Below are 19,785 nucleotides of genomic sequence, written 5' to 3'. Positions count from 1 at the left end.
ATTGAATTCAAAATCGTTCCTTGTGAGGTTTATTTCTAAAAGTTGTAATAATTCTTTTTCTGGCCTTTTCTTATCCGGGTATCTTTGAAAGACTCTCTTAATGGAGTCAATGCCTTCACCAATGTCAATGTTTGTGTAAAGGCTGTCAATGTCTATGGAAAACAGAAAAGCATCAATGGGGACTTCTATTTGCTTCACTTTATCCACAAAATCATATGTATCTTTGATATAGCTTGCATGTTTTGTGGATAAAGGAGTCAGGAAATAATCCAGGTATTCAGCTGTATAATACGTCTCACTATCACAGTCTGAAACGATTGGTCGTCCTGGGGGCACCTGAAAGGGGACACTCCATTTCGCCGGATCCTTGTGGATCTTAGGCAGCATGTAAAAAAGCCTTCCTCTTGGCTCAGCGGAGCCCAGTAAATAGGTCTTTTGTTTTAGGTTTATAAATTTCTTTTGGTTCAAATTATTAATAATCTTTTCCACTAGTGGTACTGTTTCGTGGTAAATGGGTTTTTTTAGTTTCAAATAGTATGTTTTGTCGTTCAATTGTCTGTAACCTTCCTCCAAATACTGTTCTCTATCCAAAATTACGACTGCGCTTCCTTTGTCTGCTGGTTTAATGATAATTTGTTTGTTTCCTTTCAATTCTGTCAGGGCCTTTATCTCTTCTACTGTCAAATTGGACTTAAGTCGTTCTACATTAAAGTGGTTTTGAAAATATTCATTATCTGTTTTGATCAAATTAAGAATTTGGGATGGAAGCTGAGCATTGGGTGGTGACCAGTATGATTTTGGAGTGAAGGGCTGAGATCGAGACTCATTTTTATCTCCATAAAAGGCAGCCAATTTGATCCTCCTATGGTACTGCTGGATGTCATATTTACTCTGTAATTTTAGATTTTTGTTATAGCCTTTTGTGGGGATAAAGGTCAGGCCTCTATTCAGTAGGGTCCGCTGAGCAATGGAAGGACGGAATTTTTTGGACAAGTTCATAACACCATTTACAACATGTAAATCACTTGACCCCTCCCGTCTCAGGCTTGTGGGGATTCCCCATTTACATACTTCTCCCAGTGCTGAAGCATTGCCTCTGCAGTTTCAAGCGACCAGTGAACATCATCATCTTCTGTGGAGAAGCTGTCTGGGGCGAGGGCTGGAATGTGCTCTTTTAAACCTGTAATAAAGGTGTTCATATGCAGCAAAGTGTCCTGTTCGATCTGAGGGAGAGCAGAGGAAAAGTTAACCTCAGGCACATAAATGTCAGCCTCAGGGAATTTCTCCCGGGCTGTCTTTAGGACTCTCTTTAGTTCTAGAACAGGCACATTTTTGTCTCTCTGGGACCTGTTGTTAATGCCAAAAGACAGGATCAGATGTGTCACCGTAGTGTCAATAGTGGCCTTCTGTAGGATGAACTCTGCATGCCACCATTTGGCACCCGGAAAACTGTCAATCTGAAGGCTGTCGGTTGCAAAGGGAGGCAATTTGCTAACATTGGAGTCGCCGACGATTAGCCAGGGGTCCCCGACGTGTAGATGCCAGTCTGTCAGCTTCCTGTATGTGTTGGGATGTCTGGTCGGGGTCCTCACCTGCTGTCCCGGTAAGGCTGGTGAAGAAGGAAGAGATGGTGGAGGAGATGGTGATCCTTCTGCTGGCTGAATCTGGAGCCGAGTTTGCACACAGGAGCTGAGTCTGTCTAAACCGCTGCGAGGTGGGGCCTGGTGAGAAGCTGTTTGTGGTTTAAACCCTTTCACAGGGCCAATGCGTCTTGCCTTAACAGGGGTGGATTCCCCCTGTGTGAGGTCCAGCACCTCAGTGTGTGACACCTGATCAGGTTGTGGTGTTTGGGTGGAGGGGGAAAGTGGTCGTTCCTGGCATGTTGTCTCTTGAAGCGAGGCCAAGAGCCTGCCCACTCTCTGGTCTTTCGGAGTCTCCAGATTTGGCTCCGTTAGTTGTAAAGGCTCCAGAGGAGGGGAAGGTGTTGGTTCCCTCTCTGGCTGCTGCTCCGTCTCACTGAAGGGCGACCAGTCCCCCGCGACGTGGTCCGTCATCGTTGCCGTTGTTGTTTTGGAAGTTCTGCATGGTGCGGGCGGGGCGTGCACCTGTGCAGAAACAGTCACCATCCGACCAGCGCCGGTCTGTATCGGGGCGGTTTGTGTGATAATAGCATCAGGCTGCGTTACCTCGCTAAGGAGTTCAATGGTGTCCTGCTGCAGTCTCATCACACAACCTCTTGTCCCCCGTGTAGTTGTCGTGGTGGTGTCCTCCTCCTCTGTAGCAGTGGTAGGTCCCAGGTCACTCCACTTGGCTACGATCTCGGCTCTGGCCTGTTCCAGAGAGTCTGGTAGGAGGCGGCGGCCCAGGTTCCTCCTAGCCCAGGAGGCGGCTATTTGAAACGGGCCCTCCCAATCCTGTTTGGAAAACTCAGAGAGACATTTGATCTCCTCCTCCACGCTCTGAGTGTAATGTTGCCGGAGAATCATCATGGTCGTGCTGGCCCAATTTTTTGCGTTCTCCTCAATCCTGGTCTGTGTTTTTTTCGTGGGGACTGCTGGCTTAATGACAGTCTTTAGATTGTGTGTTATTTTATTTAGCGAAGGAGGATAATTGTCATTAGTCACATTCTTTAAGTGATGTACAGCTTTTATCAGTCTGTGAATGACGCGGACTTTCGCAGAAAAGTCTGGATCCTCCGACGGTATTTTGTGAACAGGAGGACCAGCTCGTTCAATTCGAGTGTTTCTCACATACCGGTTGTCCTGAGCTGGTCTCCGTTCAAAGCGTCGGTCCCGTCCGGTCCGATTCCCTGATCCGGTTGCAAAGCGACGTGTCGTCTGCTGTCGTTCCCTCTGACGTCGCTGTGGCGCGTGGAAGAAATCTGGATCATCACTGCGGCGCTCCTCTCTCACGGCCGCTGCATGAATCCTCCGAGTCTCTCGAGATGGGTAACTGGTGTGTCGGGGCGGTCTGCGTGCGTTCTCCACGGCTGTCCAGCCGCGCTCTCCTCCCCGACCCCTCTGTTCGGCTGCATAACGGTCCGTCGCGGGCCGTTCTCTCTCCCATCTCCGTTGTGGTGCGTGGAAGAAGTGTCGCTCACCGCTGCGATGTTCTCCCCTTACGACCGCCGCGTAGGTTCTCCGAGCCTCCCGAGATGGGTAACTGGTGTGTCGGGGCGGTCTGCGTGTGTCCTCCACGGCTGTCCAGCCGCGCTCTCCTCTCCGGCTCCACCGTTCGGCTGCATAGCGGTCTGTCGCGGGCCGTGCTTCCTCCCATCTCCGCTGTGGTGCGTGGAGGAAGTGTCGCTCACCGCTGCGGCGTTCTCCTCTCACGGCGGCCGCGTAGGTCCTCCGACCTGTACGAGATGGATAACTGCTGCGGCGGGGGGACCTGTGTACGTACCCCTCAGCTGCCCAGCCGCGATCTCTTCTCCGGTCTCTGCGCCGCCGAACAACGGTCCACTGGTCATCCGTTGTGAATGTGGGCATGGTTGTATCGCCGCTGATGGCTTTAGCTACAACCTCTCTTCTCCACCGGTCGTGTAGGTAATGCTAGGCGATGCTGTGTCCACGGATGACTCGTGCTACCGACTTTATGATAAATGAGCGTTTATTTATTGCTCAAATTCAATAAAGCAAACTGTAGAAAATATATACAAAAAATATATACAAAAATCATATAATACAAGCCAAGGTCGCGACGTTTCGGTTTGTGATAAACCTTCTTCAGGCTGGCTTGCTCAGAAACAGAGAACAGTGTAAAAACACATGGATATAGTCTATTTCGCAGGTGTATATACTGCGCAAGTCCATTTTTAAATCTTGCGGGTCTCAACAACCAATGAGAGGAGGTCATGCTCCGTACGTCAGAGGTCCCTTTGAAAAAGTCCGAGTTGATTGGTTCTTCGTCCGTGTGTTGCGTTCAGGGACATTTGTGAAGTGCAATGATTAGTCAATCGAGATATATACAGTTTTCAAAACAAGTTACTCTACATGTGAGAGTTAGAGGGATACCATCACAAACATTATAGTGTTGATGATATGAACAGGTCCAAATATATACATACAAAATGACCTTAACTTATGAACAGAAACATATAACGTTTTCATAATAAATCCACCTCCATATGAGGGTCAAAGAAAAAATACCATAAATGGAATCAACAGAGCATCACAGTGAGGGGCCCCAGAATAACCCAAGCGGGCAGTCAGGCGGCACAGGCCGGTTAGGGGAGATCAAAGTTGGGGGCACGGTCCCCGAAGGGGGCCGTGCTCCAATGCACAGACCATACCTGCTCCCATCTCAGGCGCCCAGGACCCCCCCAGTGGAATTCCAAATGGAATGTAATAGATGCAGTTAGAGAGGTGGGGGGAGGAGGGGTGTGGAGGTTAGGCTTAGGGTCCACTCAAGGGGTGGGGGGTGACCCACTCACGTGTCCAATCAGAGTGGCAAGTGGTTAGGTTTAGGGCAGGAGGTCAAATTATTATAGAGGTCACTGAGGTTAGGGTCAGGGTCAGTTTCAGGGCCAGGATGTTCCCCTGTGAGACATGAAAGAAGCCGAGGTCCCAAGTACAGTGACAAAATATCCATAAAGTCACACATAACAAAAATGAAATATTAACTATATACATGGTGTTGGATTAATACCTCCTAAAACCCTTTTCATTGAGGCCATGTGGATAAACTGTATTCAGTTTAGCAATCCACATCCTCTCAGCTCTCCATCTCTGTTGTGTTGCCCACCTCGGATTGATCTGAATGACTGTCGCTGTGACAGAATCCCAGCCATGCAATAAAAAATGTTTGACCAGGTGGGTGTGAATGTTCTTTTTTCGTGTGATATTGTACCTGTGTTGAGTGAATCTGGTGAGCAGTGTGTTACCTGTTTCTCCCACATACTGGATCCCACATCTCCTACACGTAATCAAATATACACAATTTTTTGACCTCGGTGTCCCTTTGCACAAAGACAGAAAAACCTGGCCATTGGAGTGGCTGCGGACCAATCTGTGATGTTGGAAAAATTGTCCTTGATGTCTCTGTCTAGGCACAGAGAGAGGTGTGATTTGGGCTCTAATGAGGAGATCACCCAGATTTTTATGCCTCCTGAAGGCAGCAATCACTCTGTGAGTATGGAGTGTCTGGACATCCCGAGACAGGTTCTGAAAATTGTTCTTAATAGCCCTGACCAATTTGCAGGTGCAAGGGGCATAAGTGATGACCACTGGAAGTAAAGGGGAAACATCAATTGGCTTTGTCAGCAGAAATGATTTGAAGCACCTCCTTAGGAAAGACCACTGGTACCCTCTAGTGGAGAGAGCAGAGAATAGGATTTTGACAGCAGTTCCAAAATCAGATTTTTGTGTGCAGATTCTATGGAATCTAAGCAGTTGGGATTTGACAATTCCTGCAAATGTGTGCTTGGGATGAAAGCTTGTTTTAAATAATAGGGCGTGAGTGTCTGTGGGTTTAAAGAATACCTTTATGTCCAATTTGTGGTCATTTATGAAGTTTGTGCCCTTAAAGGTGGTCGTGTCAAGGAAATCAATAGAGGTCTTACTGATGGTTGATTTAAGCTTAATAGAAGCATTGTGGTCATTTAAAATTTTAAGAAACATCTCAAAGTCCTGCTCAGAATGTTGCCAGACACCCCATATGTCGTCCAGAAAGCGATAATAATGCAGTGGTTTCTTTATGCATTTATTTAGTGCAGCAGTTTCCCACTCTGCCATGAAGATGTTTGCATATGCTGGGGCAAACTTTTTCCCCATAGCTGTCCCCTTGATTTGTAAATAGAAGTCACCATTGAATTCAAAATCGTTCCTTGTGAGGTTTATTTCTAAAAGTTGTAATAATTCTTTTTCTGGCCTTTTCTTATCCGGGTATCTTTGAAAGACTCTCTTAATGGAGTCAATGCCTTCACCAATGTCAATGTTTGTGTAAAGGCTGTCAATGTCTATGGAAAACAGAAAAGCATCAATGGGGACTTCTATTTGCTTCACTTTATCCACAAAATCATATGTATCTTTGATATAGCTTGCATGTTTTGTGGATAAAGGAGTCAGGAAATAATCCAGGTATTCAGCTGTATAATACGTCTCACTATCACAGTCTGAAACGATTGGTCGTCCTGGGGGCACCTGAAAGGGGACACTCCATTTCGCCGGATCCTTGTGGATCTTAGGCAGCATGTAAAAAAGCCTTCCTCTTGGCTCAGCGGAGCCCAGTAAATAGGTCTTTTGTTTTAGGTTTATAAATTTCTTTTGGTTCAAATTATTAATAATCTTTTCCACTAGTGGTACTGTTTCGTGGTAAATGGGTTTTTTTAGTTTCAAATAGTATGTTTTGTCGTTCAATTGTCTGTAACCTTCCTCCAAATACTGTTCTCTATCCAAAATTACGACTGCGCTTCCTTTGTCTGCTGGTTTAATGATAATTTGTTTGTTTCCTTTCAATTCTGTCAGGGCCTTTATCTCTTCTACTGTCAAATTGGACTTAAGTCGTCCTACATTAAAGTGGTTTTGAAAATATTCATTATCTGTTTTGATCAAATTAAGAATTTGGGATGGAAGCTGAGCATTGGGTGGTGACCAGTATGATTTTGGAGTGAAGGGCTGAGATCGAGACTCATTTTTATCTCCATAAAAGGCAGCCAATTTGATCCTCCTATGGTACTGCTGGATGTCATATTTACTCTGTAATTTTAGATTTTTGTTATAGCCTTTTGTGGGGATAAAGGTCAGGCCTCTATTCAGTAGGGTCCGCTGAGCAATGGAAGGACGGAATTTTTTGGACAAGTTCATAACACCATTTACAACATGTAAATCACTTGACCCCTCCCGTCTCAGGCTTGTGGGGATTCCCCATTTACATACTTCTCCCAGTGCTGAAGCATTGCCTCTGCAGTTTCAAGCGACCAGTGAACATCATCATCTTCTGTGGAGAAGCTGTCTGGGGCGAGGGCTGGAATGTGCTCTTTTAAACCTGTAATAAAGGTGTTCATATGCAGCAAAGTGTCCTGTTCGATCTGAGGGAGAGCAGAGGAAAAGTTAACCTCAGGCACATAAATGTCAGCCTCAGGGAATTTCTCCCGGGCTGTCTTTAGGACTCTCTTTAGTTCTAGAACAGGCACATTTTTGTCTCTCTGGGACCTGTTGTTAATGCCAAAAGACAGGATCAGATGTGTCACCGTAGTGTCAATAGTGGCCTTCTGTAGGATGAACTCTGCATGCCACCATTTGGCACCCGGAAAACTGTCAATCTGAAGGCTGTCGGTTGCAAAGGGAGGCAATTTGCTAACATTGGAGTCGCCGACGATTAGCCAGGGGTCCCCGACGTGTAGATGCCAGTCTGTCAGCTTCCTGTATGTGTTGGGATGTCTGGTCGGGGTCCTCACCTGCTGTCCCGGTAAGGCTGGTGAAGAAGGAAGAGATGGTGGAGGAGATGGTGATCCTTCTGCTGGCTGAATCTGGAGCCGAGTTTGCACACAGGAGCTGAGTCTGTCTAAACCGCTGCGAGGTGGGGCCTGGTGAGAAGCTGTTTGTGGTTTAAACCCTTTCACAGGGCCAATGCGTCTTGCCTTAACAGGGGTGGATTCCCCCTGTGTGAGGTCCAGCACCTCAGTGTGTGACACCTGATCAGGTTGTGGTGTTTGGGTGGAGGGGGAAAGTGGTCGTTCCTGGCATGTTGTCTCTTGAAGCGAGGCCAAGAGCCTGCCCACTCTCTGGTCTTTCGGAGTCTCCAGATTTGGCTCCGTTAGTTGTAAAGGCTCCAGAGGAGGGGAAGGTGTTGGTTCCCTCTCTGGCTGCTGCTCCGTCTCACTGAAGGGCGACCAGTCCCCCGCGACGTGGTCCGTCATCGTTGCCGTTGTTGTTTTGGAAGTTCTGCATGGTGCGGGCGGGGCGTGCACCTGTGCAGAAACAGTCACCATCCGACCAGCGCCGGTCTGTATCGGGGCGGTTTGTGTGATAATAGCATCAGGCTGCGTTACCTCGCTAAGGAGTTCAATGGTGTCCTGCTGCAGTCTCATCACACAACCTCTTGTCCCCCGTGTAGTTGTCGTGGTGGTGTCCTCCTCCTCTGTAGCAGTGGTAGGTCCCAGGTCACTCCACTTGGCTACGATCTCGGCTCTGGCCTGTTCCAGAGAGTCTGGTAGGAGGCGGCGGCCCAGGTTCCTCCTAGCCCAGGAGGCGGCTATTTGAAACGGGCCCTCCCAATCCTGTTTGGAAAACTCAGAGAGACATTTGATCTCCTCCTCCACGCTCTGAGTGTAATGTTGCCGGAGAATCATCATGGTCGTGCTGGCCCAATTTTTTGCGTTCTCCTCAATCCTGGTCTGTGTTTTTTTCGTGGGGACTGCTGGCTTAATGACAGTCTTTAGATTGTGTGTTATTTTATTTAGCGAAGGAGGATAATTGTCATTAGTCACATTCTTTAAGTGATGTACAGCTTTTATCAGTCTGTGAATGACGCGGACTTTCGCAGAAAAGTCTGGATCCTCCGACGGTATTTTGTGAACAGGAGGACCAGCTCGTTCAATTCGAGTGTTTCTCACATACCGGTTGTCCTGAGCTGGTCTCCGTTCAAAGCGTCGGTCCCGTCCGGTCCGATTCCCTGATCCGGTTGCAAAGCGACGTGTCGTCTGCTGTCGTTCCCTCTGACGTCGCTGTGGCGCGTGGAAGAAATCTGGATCATCACTGCGGCGCTCCTCTCTCACGGCCGCTGCATGAATCCTCCGAGTCTCTCGAGATGGGTAACTGGTGTGTCGGGGCGGTCTGCGTGCGTTCTCCACGGCTGTCCAGCCGCGCTCTCCTCCCCGACCCCTCTGTTCGGCTGCATAACGGTCCGTCGCGGGCCGTTCTCTCTCCCATCTCCGTTGTGGTGCGTGGAAGAAGTGTCGCTCACCGCTGCGATGTTCTCCCCTTACGACCGCCGCGTAGGTTCTCCGAGCCTCCCGAGATGGGTAACTGGTGTGTCGGGGCGGTCTGCGTGTGTCCTCCACGGCTGTCCAGCCGCGCTCTCCTCTCCGGCTCCACCGTTCGGCTGCATAGCGGTCTGTCGCGGGCCGTGCTTCCTCCCATCTCCGCTGTGGTGCGTGGAGGAAGTGTCGCTCACCGCTGCGGCGTTCTCCTCTCACGGCGGCCGCGTAGGTCCTCCGACCTGTACGAGATGGATAACTGCTGCGGCGGGGGGACCTGTGTACGTACCCCTCAGCTGCCCAGCCGCGATCTCTTCTCCGGTCTCTGCGCCGCCGAACAACGGTCCACTGGTCATCCGTTGTGAATGTGGGCATGGTTGTATCGCCGCTGATGGCTTTAGCTACAACCTCTCTTCTCCACCGGTCGTGTAGGTAATGCTAGGCGATGCTGTGTCCACGGATGACTCGTGCTACCGACTTTATGATAAATGAGCGTTTATTTATTGCTCAAATTCAATAAAGCAAACTGTAGAAAATATATACAAAAAATATATACAAAAATCATATAATACAAGCCAAGGTCGCGACGTTTCGGTTTGTGATAAACCTTCTTCAGGCTGGCTTGCTCAGAAACAGAGAACAGTGTAAAAACACATGGATATAGTCTATTTCGCAGGTGTATATACTGCGCAAGTCCATTTTTAAATCTTGCGGGTCTCAACAACCAATGAGAGGAGGTCATGCTCCGTACGTCAGAGGTCCCTTTGAAAAAGTCCGAGTTGATTGGTTCTTCGTCCGTGTGTTGCGTTCAGGGACATTTGTGAAGTGCAATGATTAGTCAATCGAGATATATACAGTTTTCAAAACAAGTTACTCTACATGTGAGAGTTAGAGGGATACCATCACAAACATTATAGTGTTGATGATATGAACAGGTCCAAATATATACATACAAAATGACCTTAACTTATGAACAGAAACATATAACGTTTTCATAATAAATCCACCTCCATATGAGGGTCAAAGAAAAAATACCATAAATGGAATCAACAGAGCATCACAGTGAGGGGCCCCAGAATAACCCAAGCGGGCAGTCAGGCGGCACAGGCCGGTTAGGGGAGATCAAAGTTGGGGGCACGGTCCCCGAAGGGGGCCGTGCTCCAATGCACAGACCATACCTGCTCCCATCTCAGGCGCCCAGGACCCCCCCAGTGGAATTCCAAATGGAATGTAATAGATGCAGTTAGAGAGGTGGGGGGAGGAGGGGTGTGGAGGTTAGGCTTAGGGTCCACTCAAGGGGTGGGGGGTGACCCACTCACGTGTCCAATCAGAGTGGCAAGTGGTTAGGTTTAGGGCAGGAGGTCAAATTATTATAGAGGTCACTGAGGTTAGGGTCAGGGTCAGTTTCAGGGCCAGGATGTTCCCCTGTGAGACATGAAAGAAGCCGAGGTCCCAAGTACAGTGACAAAATATCCATAAAGTCACACATAACAAAAATGAAATATTAACTATATACATGGTGTTGGATTAATACCTCCTAAAACCCTTTTCATTGAGGCCATGTGGATAAACTGTATTCAGTTTAGCAATCCACATCCTCTCAGCTCTCCATCTCTGTTGTGTTGCCCACCTCGGATTGATCTGAATGACTGTCGCTGTGACAGAATCCCAGCCATGCAATAAAAAATGTTTGACCAGGTGGGTGTGAATGTTCTTTTTTCGTGTGATATTGTACCTGTGTTGAGTGAATCTGGTGAGCAGTGTGTTACCTGTTTCTCCCACATACTGGATCCCACATCTCCTACACGTAATCAAATATACACAATTTTTTGACCTCGGTGTCCCTTTGCACAAAGACAGAAAAACCTGGCCATTGGAGTGGCTGCGGACCAATCTGTGATGTTGGAAAAATTGTCCTTGATGTCTCTGTCTAGGCACAGAGAGAGGTGTGATTTGGGCTCTAATGAGGAGATCACCCAGATTTTTATGCCTCCTGAAGGCAGCAATCACTCTGTGAGTATGGAGTGTCTGGACATCCCGAGACAGGTTCTGAAAATTGTTCTTAATAGCCCTGACCAATTTGCAGGTGCAAGGGGCATAAGTGATGACCACTGGAAGTAAAGGGGAAACATCAATTGGCTTTGTCAGCAGAAATGATTTGAAGCACCTCCTTAGGAAAGACCACTGGTACCCTCTAGTGGAGAGAGCAGAGAATAGGATTTTGACAGCAGTTCCAAAATCAGATTTTTGTGTGCAGATTCTATGGAATCTAAGCAGTTGGGATTTGACAATTCCTGCAAATGTGTGCTTGGGATGAAAGCTTGTTTTAAATAATAGGGCGTGAGTGTCTGTGGGTTTAAAGAATACCTTTATGTCCAATTTGTGGTCATTTATGAAGTTTGTGCCCTTAAAGGTGGTCGTGTCAAGGAAATCAATAGAGGTCTTACTGATGGTTGATTTAAGCTTAATAGAAGCATTGTGGTCATTTAAAATTTTAAGAAACATCTCAAAGTCCTGCTCAGAATGTTGCCAGACACCCCATATGTCGTCCAGAAAGCGATAATAATGCAGTGGTTTCTTTATGCATTTATTTAGTGCAGCAGTTTCCCACTCTGCCATGAAGATGTTTGCATATGCTGGGGCAAACTTTTTCCCCATAGCTGTCCCCTTGATTTGTAAATAGAAGTCACCATTGAATTCAAAATCGTTCCTTGTGAGGTTTATTTCTAAAAGTTGTAATAATTCTTTTTCTGGCCTTTTCTTATCCGGGTATCTTTGAAAGACTCTCTTAATGGAGTCAATGCCTTCACCAATGTCAATGTTTGTGTAAAGGCTGTCAATGTCTATGGAAAACAGAAAAGCATCAATGGGGACTTCTATTTGCTTCACTTTATCCACAAAATCATATGTATCTTTGATATAGCTTGCATGTTTTGTGGATAAAGGAGTCAGGAAATAATCCAGGTATTCAGCTGTATAATACGTCTCACTATCACAGTCTGAAACGATTGGTCGTCCTGGGGGCACCTGAAAGGGGACACTCCATTTCGCCGGATCCTTGTGGATCTTAGGCAGCATGTAAAAAAGCCTTCCTCTTGGCTCAGCGGAGCCCAGTAAATAGGTCTTTTGTTTTAGGTTTATAAATTTCTTTTGGTTCAAATTATTAATAATCTTTTCCACTAGTGGTACTGTTTCGTGGTAAATGGGTTTTTTTAGTTTCAAATAGTATGTTTTGTCGTTCAATTGTCTGTAACCTTCCTCCAAATACTGTTCTCTATCCAAAATTACGACTGCGCTTCCTTTGTCTGCTGGTTTAATGATAATTTGTTTGTTTCCTTTCAATTCTGTCAGGGCCTTTATCTCTTCTACTGTCAAATTGGACTTAAGTCGTCCTACATTAAAGTGGTTTTGAAAATATTCATTATCTGTTTTGATCAAATTAAGAATTTGGGATGGAAGCTGAGCATTGGGTGGTGACCAGTATGATTTTGGAGTGAAGGGCTGAGATCGAGACTCATTTTTATCTCCATAAAAGGCAGCCAATTTGATCCTCCTATGGTACTGCTGGATGTCATATTTACTCTGTAATTTTAGATTTTTGTTATAGCCTTTTGTGGGGATAAAGGTCAGGCCTCTATTCAGTAGGGTCCGCTGAGCAATGGAAGGACGGAATTTTTTGGACAAGTTCATAACACCATTTACAACATGTAAATCACTTGACCCCTCCCGTCTCAGGCTTGTGGGGATTCCCCATTTACATACTTCTCCCAGTGCTGAAGCATTGCCTCTGCAGTTTCAAGCGACCAGTGAACATCATCATCTTCTGTGGAGAAGCTGTCTGGGGCGAGGGCTGGAATGTGCTCTTTTAAACCTGTAATAAAGGTGTTCATATGCAGCAAAGTGTCCTGTTCGATCTGAGGGAGAGCAGAGGAAAAGTTAACCTCAGGCACATAAATGTCAGCCTCAGGGAATTTCTCCCGGGCTGTCTTTAGGACTCTCTTTAGTTCTAGAACAGGCACATTTTTGTCTCTCTGGGACCTGTTGTTAATGCCAAAAGACAGGATCAGATGTGTCACCGTAGTGTCAATAGTGGCCTTCTGTAGGATGAACTCTGCATGCCACCATTTGGCACCCGGAAAACTGTCAATCTGAAGGCTGTCGGTTGCAAAGGGAGGCAATTTGCTAACATTGGAGTCGCCGACGATTAGCCAGGGGTCCCCGACGTGTAGATGCCAGTCTGTCAGCTTCCTGTATGTGTTGGGATGTCTGGTCGGGGTCCTCACCTGCTGTCCCGGTAAGGCTGGTGAAGAAGGAAGAGATGGTGGAGGAGATGGTGATCCTTCTGCTGGCTGAATCTGGAGCCGAGTTTGCACACAGGAGCTGAGTCTGTCTAAACCGCTGCGAGGTGGGGCCTGGTGAGAAGCTGTTTGTGGTTTAAACCCTTTCACAGGGCCAATGCGTCTTGCCTTAACAGGGGTGGATTCCCCCTGTGTGAGGTCCAGCACCTCAGTGTGTGACACCTGATCAGGTTGTGGTGTTTGGGTGGAGGGGGAAAGTGGTCGTTCCTGGCATGTTGTCTCTTGAAGCGAGGCCAAGAGCCTGCCCACTCTCTGGTCTTTCGGAGTCTCCAGATTTGGCTCCGTTAGTTGTAAAGGCTCCAGAGGAGGGGAAGGTGTTGGTTCCCTCTCTGGCTGCTGCTCCGTCTCACTGAAGGGCGACCAGTCCCCCGCGACGTGGTCCGTCATCGTTGCCGTTGTTGTTTTGGAAGTTCTGCATGGTGCGGGCGGGGCGTGCACCTGTGCAGAAACAGTCACCATCCGACCAGCGCCGGTCTGTATCGGGGCGGTTTGTGTGATAATAGCATCAGGCTGCGTTACCTCGCTAAGGAGTTCAATGGTGTCCTGCTGCAGTCTCATCACACAACCTCTTGTCCCCCGTGTAGTTGTCGTGGTGGTGTCCTCCTCCTCTGTAGCAGTGGTAGGTCCCAGGTCACTCCACTTGGCTACGATCTCGGCTCTGGCCTGTTCCAGAGAGTCTGGTAGGAGGCGGCGGCCCAGGTTCCTCCTAGCCCAGGAGGCGGCTATTTGAAACGGGCCCTCCCAATCCTGTTTGGAAAACTCAGAGAGACATTTGATCTCCTCCTCCACGCTCTGAGTGTAATGTTGCCGGAGAATCATCATGGTCGTGCTGGCCCAATTTTTTGCGTTCTCCTCAATCCTGGTCTGTGTTTTTTTCGTGGGGACTGCTGGCTTAATGACAGTCTTTAGATTGTGTGTTATTTTATTTAGCGAAGGAGGATAATTGTCATTAGTCACATTCTTTAAGTGATGTACAGCTTTTATCAGTCTGTGAATGACGCGGACTTTCGCAGAAAAGTCTGGATCCTCCGACGGTATTTTGTGAACAGGAGGACCAGCTCGTTCAATTCGAGTGTTTCTCACATACCGGTTGTCCTGAGCTGGTCTCCGTTCAAAGCGTCGGTCCCGTCCGGTCCGATTCCCTGATCCGGTTGCAAAGCGACGTGTCGTCTGCTGTCGTTCCCTCTGACGTCGCTGTGGCGCGTGGAAGAAATCTGGATCATCACTGCGGCGCTCCTCTCTCACGGCCGCTGCATGAATCCTCCGAGTCTCTCGAGATGGGTAACTGGTGTGTCGGGGCGGTCTGCGTGCGTTCTCCACGGCTGTCCAGCCGCGCTCTCCTCCCCGACCCCTCTGTTCGGCTGCATAACGGTCCGTCGCGGGCCGTTCTCTCTCCCATCTCCGTTGTGGTGCGTGGAAGAAGTGTCGCTCACCGCTGCGATGTTCTCCCCTTACGACCGCCGCGTAGGTTCTCCGAGCCTCCCGAGATGGGTAACTGGTGTGTCGGGGCGGTCTGCGTGTGTCCTCCACGGCTGTCCAGCCGCGCTCTCCTCTCCGGCTCCACCGTTCGGCTGCATAGCGGTCTGTCGCGGGCCGTGCTTCCTCCCATCTCCGCTGTGGTGCGTGGAGGAAGTGTCGCTCACCGCTGCGGCGTTCTCCTCTCACGGCGGCCGCGTAGGTCCTCCGACCTGTACGAGATGGATAACTGCTGCGGCGGGGGGACCTGTGTACGTACCCCTCAGCTGCCCAGCCGCGATCTCTTCTCCGGTCTCTGCGCCGCCGAACAACGGTCCACTGGTCATCCGTTGTGAATGTGGGCATGGTTGTATCGCCGCTGATGGCTTTAGCTACAACCTCTCTTCTCCACCGGTCGTGTAGGTAATGCTAGGCGATGCTGTGTCCACGGATGACTCGTGCTACCGACTTTATGATAAATGAGCGTTTATTTATTGCTCAAATTCAATAAAGCAAACTGTAGAAAATATATACAAAAAATATATACAAAAATCATATAATACAAGCCAAGGTCGCGACGTTTCGGTTTGTGATAAACCTTCTTCAGGCTGGCTTGCTCAGAAACAGAGAACAGTGTAAAAACACATGGATATAGTCTATTTCGCAGGTGTATATACTGCGCAAGTCCATTTTTAAATCTTGCGGGTCTCAACAACCAATGAGAGGAGGTCATGCTCCGTACGTCAGAGGTCCCTTTGAAAAAGTCCGAGTTGATTGGTTCTTCGTCCGTGTGTTGCGTTCAGGGACATTTGTGAAGTGCAATGATTAGTCAATCGAGATATATACAGTTTTCAAAACAAGTTACTCTACATGTGAGAGTTAGAGGGATACCATCACAAACATTATAGTGTTGATGATATGAACAGGTCCAAATATATACATACAAAATGACCTTAACTTATGAACAGAAACATATAACGTTTTCATAATAAATCCACCTCCATATGAGGGTCAAAGAAAAAATACCATAAATGGAATCAACAGAGCATCACAGTGAGGGGCCCCAGAATAACCCAAGCGGGCAGTCAGGCGGCACAGGCCGGTTAGGGGAGATCAAAGTTGGGGGCACGGTCCCCGAAGGGGGCCGTGCTCCAATGCACAGACCATACCTGCTCCCATCTCAGGCGCCCAGGACCCCCCCAGTGGAATTCCAAATGGAATGTAATAGATGCAGTTAGAGAGGTGGGGGGAGGAGGGGTGTGGAGGTTAGGCTTAGGGTCCACTCAAGGGGTGGGGGGTGACCCACTCACGTGTCCAATCAGAGTGGCAAGTGGTTAGGTTTAGGGCAGGAGGTCAAATTATTATAGAGGTCACTGAGGTTAGGGTCAGGGTCAGTTTCAGGGCCAGGATGTTCCCCTGTGAGACATGAAAGAAGCCGAGGTCCCAAGTACAGTGACAAAATATCCATAAAGTCACACATAACAAAAATGAAATATTAACTATATACATGGTGTTGGATTAATACCTCCTAAAACCCTTTTCATTGAGGCCATGTGGATAAACTGTATTCAGTTTAGCAATCCACATCCTCTCAGCTCTCCATCTCTGTTGTGTTGCCCACCTCGGATTGATCTGAATGACTGTCGCTGTGACAGAATCCCAGCCATGCAATAAAAAATGTTTGACCAGGTGGGTGTGAATGTTCTTTTTTCGTGTGATATTGTACCTGTGTTGAGTGAATCTGGTGAGCAGTGTGTTACCTGTTTCTCCCACATACTGGATCCCACATCTCCTACACGTAATCAAATATACACAATTTTTTGACCTCGGTGTCCCTTTGCACAAAGACAGAAAAACCTGGCCATTGGAGTGGCTGCGGACCAATCTGTGATGTTGGAAAAATTGTCCTTGATGTCTCTGTCTAGGCACAGAGAGAGGTGTGATTTGGGCTCTAATGAGGAGATCACCCAGATTTTTATGCCTCCTGAAGGCAGCAATCACTCTGTGAGTATGGAGTGTCTGGACATCCCGAGACAGGTTCTGAAAATTGTTCTTAATAGCCCTGACCAATTTGCAGGTGCAAGGGGCATAAGTGATGACCACTGGAAGTAAAGGGGAAACATCAATTGGCTTTGTCAGCAGAAATGATTTGAAGCACCTCCTTAGGAAAGACCACTGGTACCCTCTAGTGGAGAGAGCAGAGAATAGGATTTTGACAGCAGTTCCAAAATCAGATTTTTGTGTGCAGATTCTATGGAATCTAAGCAGTTGGGATTTGACAATTCCTGCAAATGTGTGCTTGGGATGAAAGCTTGTTTTAAATAATAGGGCGTGAGTGTCTGTGGGTTTAAAGAATACCTTTATGTCCAATTTGTGGTCATTTATGAAGTTTGTGCCCTTAAAGGTGGTCGTGTCAAGGAAATCAATAGAGGTCTTACTGATGGTTGATTTAAGCTTAATAGAAGCATTGTGGTCATTTAAAATTTTAAGAAACATCTCAAAGTCCTGCTCAGAATGTTGCCAGACACCCCATATGTCGTCCAGAAAGCGATAATAATGCAGTGGTTTCTTTATGCATTTATTTAGTGCAGCAGTTTCCCACTCTGCCATGAAGATGTTTGCATATGCTGGGGCAAACTTTTTCCCCATAGCTGTCCCCTTGATTTGTAAATAGAAGTCACCATTGAATTCAAAATCGTTCCTTGTGAGGTTTATTTCTAAAAGTTGTAATAATTCTTTTTCTGGCCTTTTCTTATCCGGGTATCTTTGAAAGACTCTCTTAATGGAGTCAATGCCTTCACCAATGTCAATGTTTGTGTAAAGGCTGTCAATGTCTATGGAAAACAGAAAAGCATCAATGGGGACTTCTATTTGCTTCACTTTATCCACAAAATCATATGTATCTTTGATATAGCTTGCATGTTTTGTGGATAAAGGAGTCAGGAAATAATCCAGGTATTCAGCTGTATAATACGTCTCACTATCACAGTCTGAAACGATTGGTCGTCCTGGGGGCACCTGAAAGGGGACACTCCATTTCGCCGGATCCTTGTGGATCTTAGGCAGCATGTAAAAAAGCCTTCCTCTTGGCTCAGCGGAGCCCAGTAAATAGGTCTTTTGTTTTAGGTTTATAAATTTCTTTTGGTTCAAATTATTAATAATCTTTTCCACTAGTGGTACTGTTTCGTGGTAAATGGGTTTTTTTAGTTTCAAATAGTATGTTTTGTCGTTCAATTGTCTGTAACCTTCCTCCAAATACTGTTCTCTATCCAAAATTACGACTGCGCTTCCTTTGTCTGCTGGTTTAATGATAATTTGTTTGTTTCCTTTCAATTCTGTCAGGGCCTTTATCTCTTCTACTGTCAAATTGGACTTAAGTCGTCCTACATTAAAGTGGTTTTGAAAATATTCATTATCTGTTTTGATCAAATTAAGAATTTGGGATGGAAGCTGAGCATTGGGTGGTGACCAGTATGATTTTGGAGTGAAGGGCTGAGATCGAGACTCATTTTTATCTCCATAAAAGGCAGCCAATTTGATCCTCCTATGGTACTGCTGGATGTCATATTTACTCTGTAATTTTAGATTTTTGTTATAGCCTTTTGTGGGGATAAAGGTCAGGGTTAGGGTTAGGGGTTAGGGTTAGGGTTAGGGGGTTAGGGTTAGGGTTAGGGTTAGGGTAAGGGTTAGGGGTTAGGGTTAGGGGTTAGGGTTAGGGTTAGGGTTAGGGTTAGGAGAGGGTAAGGTGGGGGCCCGATTGGGTCCCAATGCACAGGCCATCCTTGCTCCCGGCTCAAGGAACCATGTCCCCGATTTGGTGCCCTGAAAAGGGATTGTTTTAGCATCCTGAGCATGAGGCCTCCAGATGGGGAGGGAGGGGAGGAGGGAGGGAGGGAGAGCGAGAGAAAAGGGTGAGGGAGAGGGAGAACGGGGAGGGAGGGGGGGGGGGAAGGAGAGGAGGGTTTTTGGGGTCAAGGGTCAAACCAATATGGGGTTCAAGGTGGTTAGGGTCAGGATTGAATTCAGGGCTGGGCATCAAAGATGAGGTTAAATCCAGCGCAGGTTTCGAGCCGGTTAAGGTTAGGATAAAACCTCATGGTCAGGGTGCTTCAGCAAATATATACAGAGACCGGTGGAATGATGATAACAGCAATAATGATGATGAGTATAACAAGCATGGCAACAAGCATAGCAACAACAAGACACTAATAAACAACAATTATGTACACTGTGTGGATTTTATGTCCCTTTAAAAACTTTTTTCATTTAACCCCTTAGGGTGTACAGTGTCTAATTTGGCAATCCAGCCTCTTTCAGCCTTCCTCCTCTGCTGAGCTGTCCATCTGGGGTTTGCCTGTATCACTGTTGCTTTGACCGATTTCCAGCCGTGTGACAGGAAGTGTTTCACCAAATGTGTGTGTGTGTTCCTTTTCCTTAACACATTGTACCTGTGCTGGGTGAATCTGGTCAGAAGTGTGTTGCCTGTCTCACCAACATATTGGATGCCACATTGGCTGCAAGTAATCACATAAATACAGTTCCTGGAGCGTGGGGTACCGTTACATTGTGAGTGGAATACATTTCCATTTGAGAAGCTGCGCAGCCATGTTTGGTGCTTAAAAAATTGCCCCTGGTCTCTGAGTTTGGGCTCAGAGAGAGGTGAAAGTTTTGCCTTAATGAGGAAATCCCTCAGGTTTTTATTCCTCTTAAAGGCCGCTATCACCTTATGATCACCCAGTAATTGGGTTTTCTGGACAAGATCTTGAAAGTTGTTCTTAATCACTCTGATCAGTTTACATGTTGATGGGGCATATGTCACAATCACTGGTAGGATAGGGGTCAGATCAATAGGTTTGGTCTGTAGGAATGATTTAAAACATTTCCTAAGGAAAGAACGACAGTACCCCCTAGTGGCGAGAGCTGCAAATAGAATTTTGGTCGCTGCTCTGAAATCACTCCGCTGGGTGCAGATTCTGTGGAATCGCAATAATTGGGACTTAATTAGACCAGCAAAGGTATGTTTCGGGTGGAAGCTTGTTTTATATAACAATGCAT

The 19,785-nt window shown here is 47.2% G+C and overlaps 3 protein-coding genes across 3 annotated transcripts; all 3 read right to left on the bottom strand.

Moving 5' to 3' along the window:
- Window positions 1-717: 717 nt before the first annotated feature.
- On the bottom strand, window positions 718-3,525 carry LOC147338416 (uncharacterized). Its single transcript, XM_086265692.1, has one exon. It carries the CDS (start codon window positions 3,486-3,488, stop codon window positions 1,041-1,043), a length of 2,448 nt encoding a protein of 815 aa, XP_086121818.1. The 5' UTR covers window positions 3,489-3,525; the 3' UTR covers window positions 718-1,040.
- LOC147338415 (uncharacterized) lies at window positions 3,519-9,329 on the bottom strand. The gene has a single exon (XM_086264726.1). The coding sequence runs from the start codon at window positions 9,290-9,292 to the stop codon at window positions 6,845-6,847; it is 2,448 nt and encodes an 815-aa protein (XP_086120852.1). The 5' UTR covers window positions 9,293-9,329; the 3' UTR covers window positions 3,519-6,844.
- Window positions 9,323-15,133, bottom strand: LOC147338414 (uncharacterized). The gene has a single exon (XM_086263657.1). It carries the CDS (start codon window positions 15,094-15,096, stop codon window positions 12,649-12,651), a length of 2,448 nt encoding a protein of 815 aa, XP_086119783.1. The 5' UTR covers window positions 15,097-15,133; the 3' UTR covers window positions 9,323-12,648.
- Window positions 15,134-19,785: the final 4,652 nt, after the last annotated feature.

This window comes from Aulonocara sp. 'chitande type north' Nkhata Bay, linkage group LG1 (assembly GCF_057382095.1).
Source record: "Aulonocara sp. 'chitande type north' Nkhata Bay isolate Kocher_YH1m ecotype deep benthic linkage group LG1, A_spYH_male_GT1.1, whole genome shotgun sequence".
In the NCBI taxonomy this organism is placed as follows: Eukaryota; Metazoa; Chordata; class Actinopteri; order Cichliformes; family Cichlidae; genus Aulonocara; species Aulonocara sp. 'chitande type north' Nkhata Bay.
The sequence above is the reverse complement of the archived record's forward strand: the minus strand, read 5'-3'. Positions and strand labels throughout refer to the sequence as shown.

What these genes read in the sequence shown, in the direction of transcription:
- LOC147338416 (XM_086265692.1), bottom strand. Translation starts at nt 3,488, where the DNA reads ATGCCCACATTCACAACGGATGACCAGTGGACCGTTGTTCGGCGGCGC.
- LOC147338415 (XM_086264726.1), bottom strand. Translation starts at nt 9,292, where the DNA reads ATGCCCACATTCACAACGGATGACCAGTGGACCGTTGTTCGGCGGCGC.
- LOC147338414 (XM_086263657.1), bottom strand. Translation starts at nt 15,096, where the DNA reads ATGCCCACATTCACAACGGATGACCAGTGGACCGTTGTTCGGCGGCGC.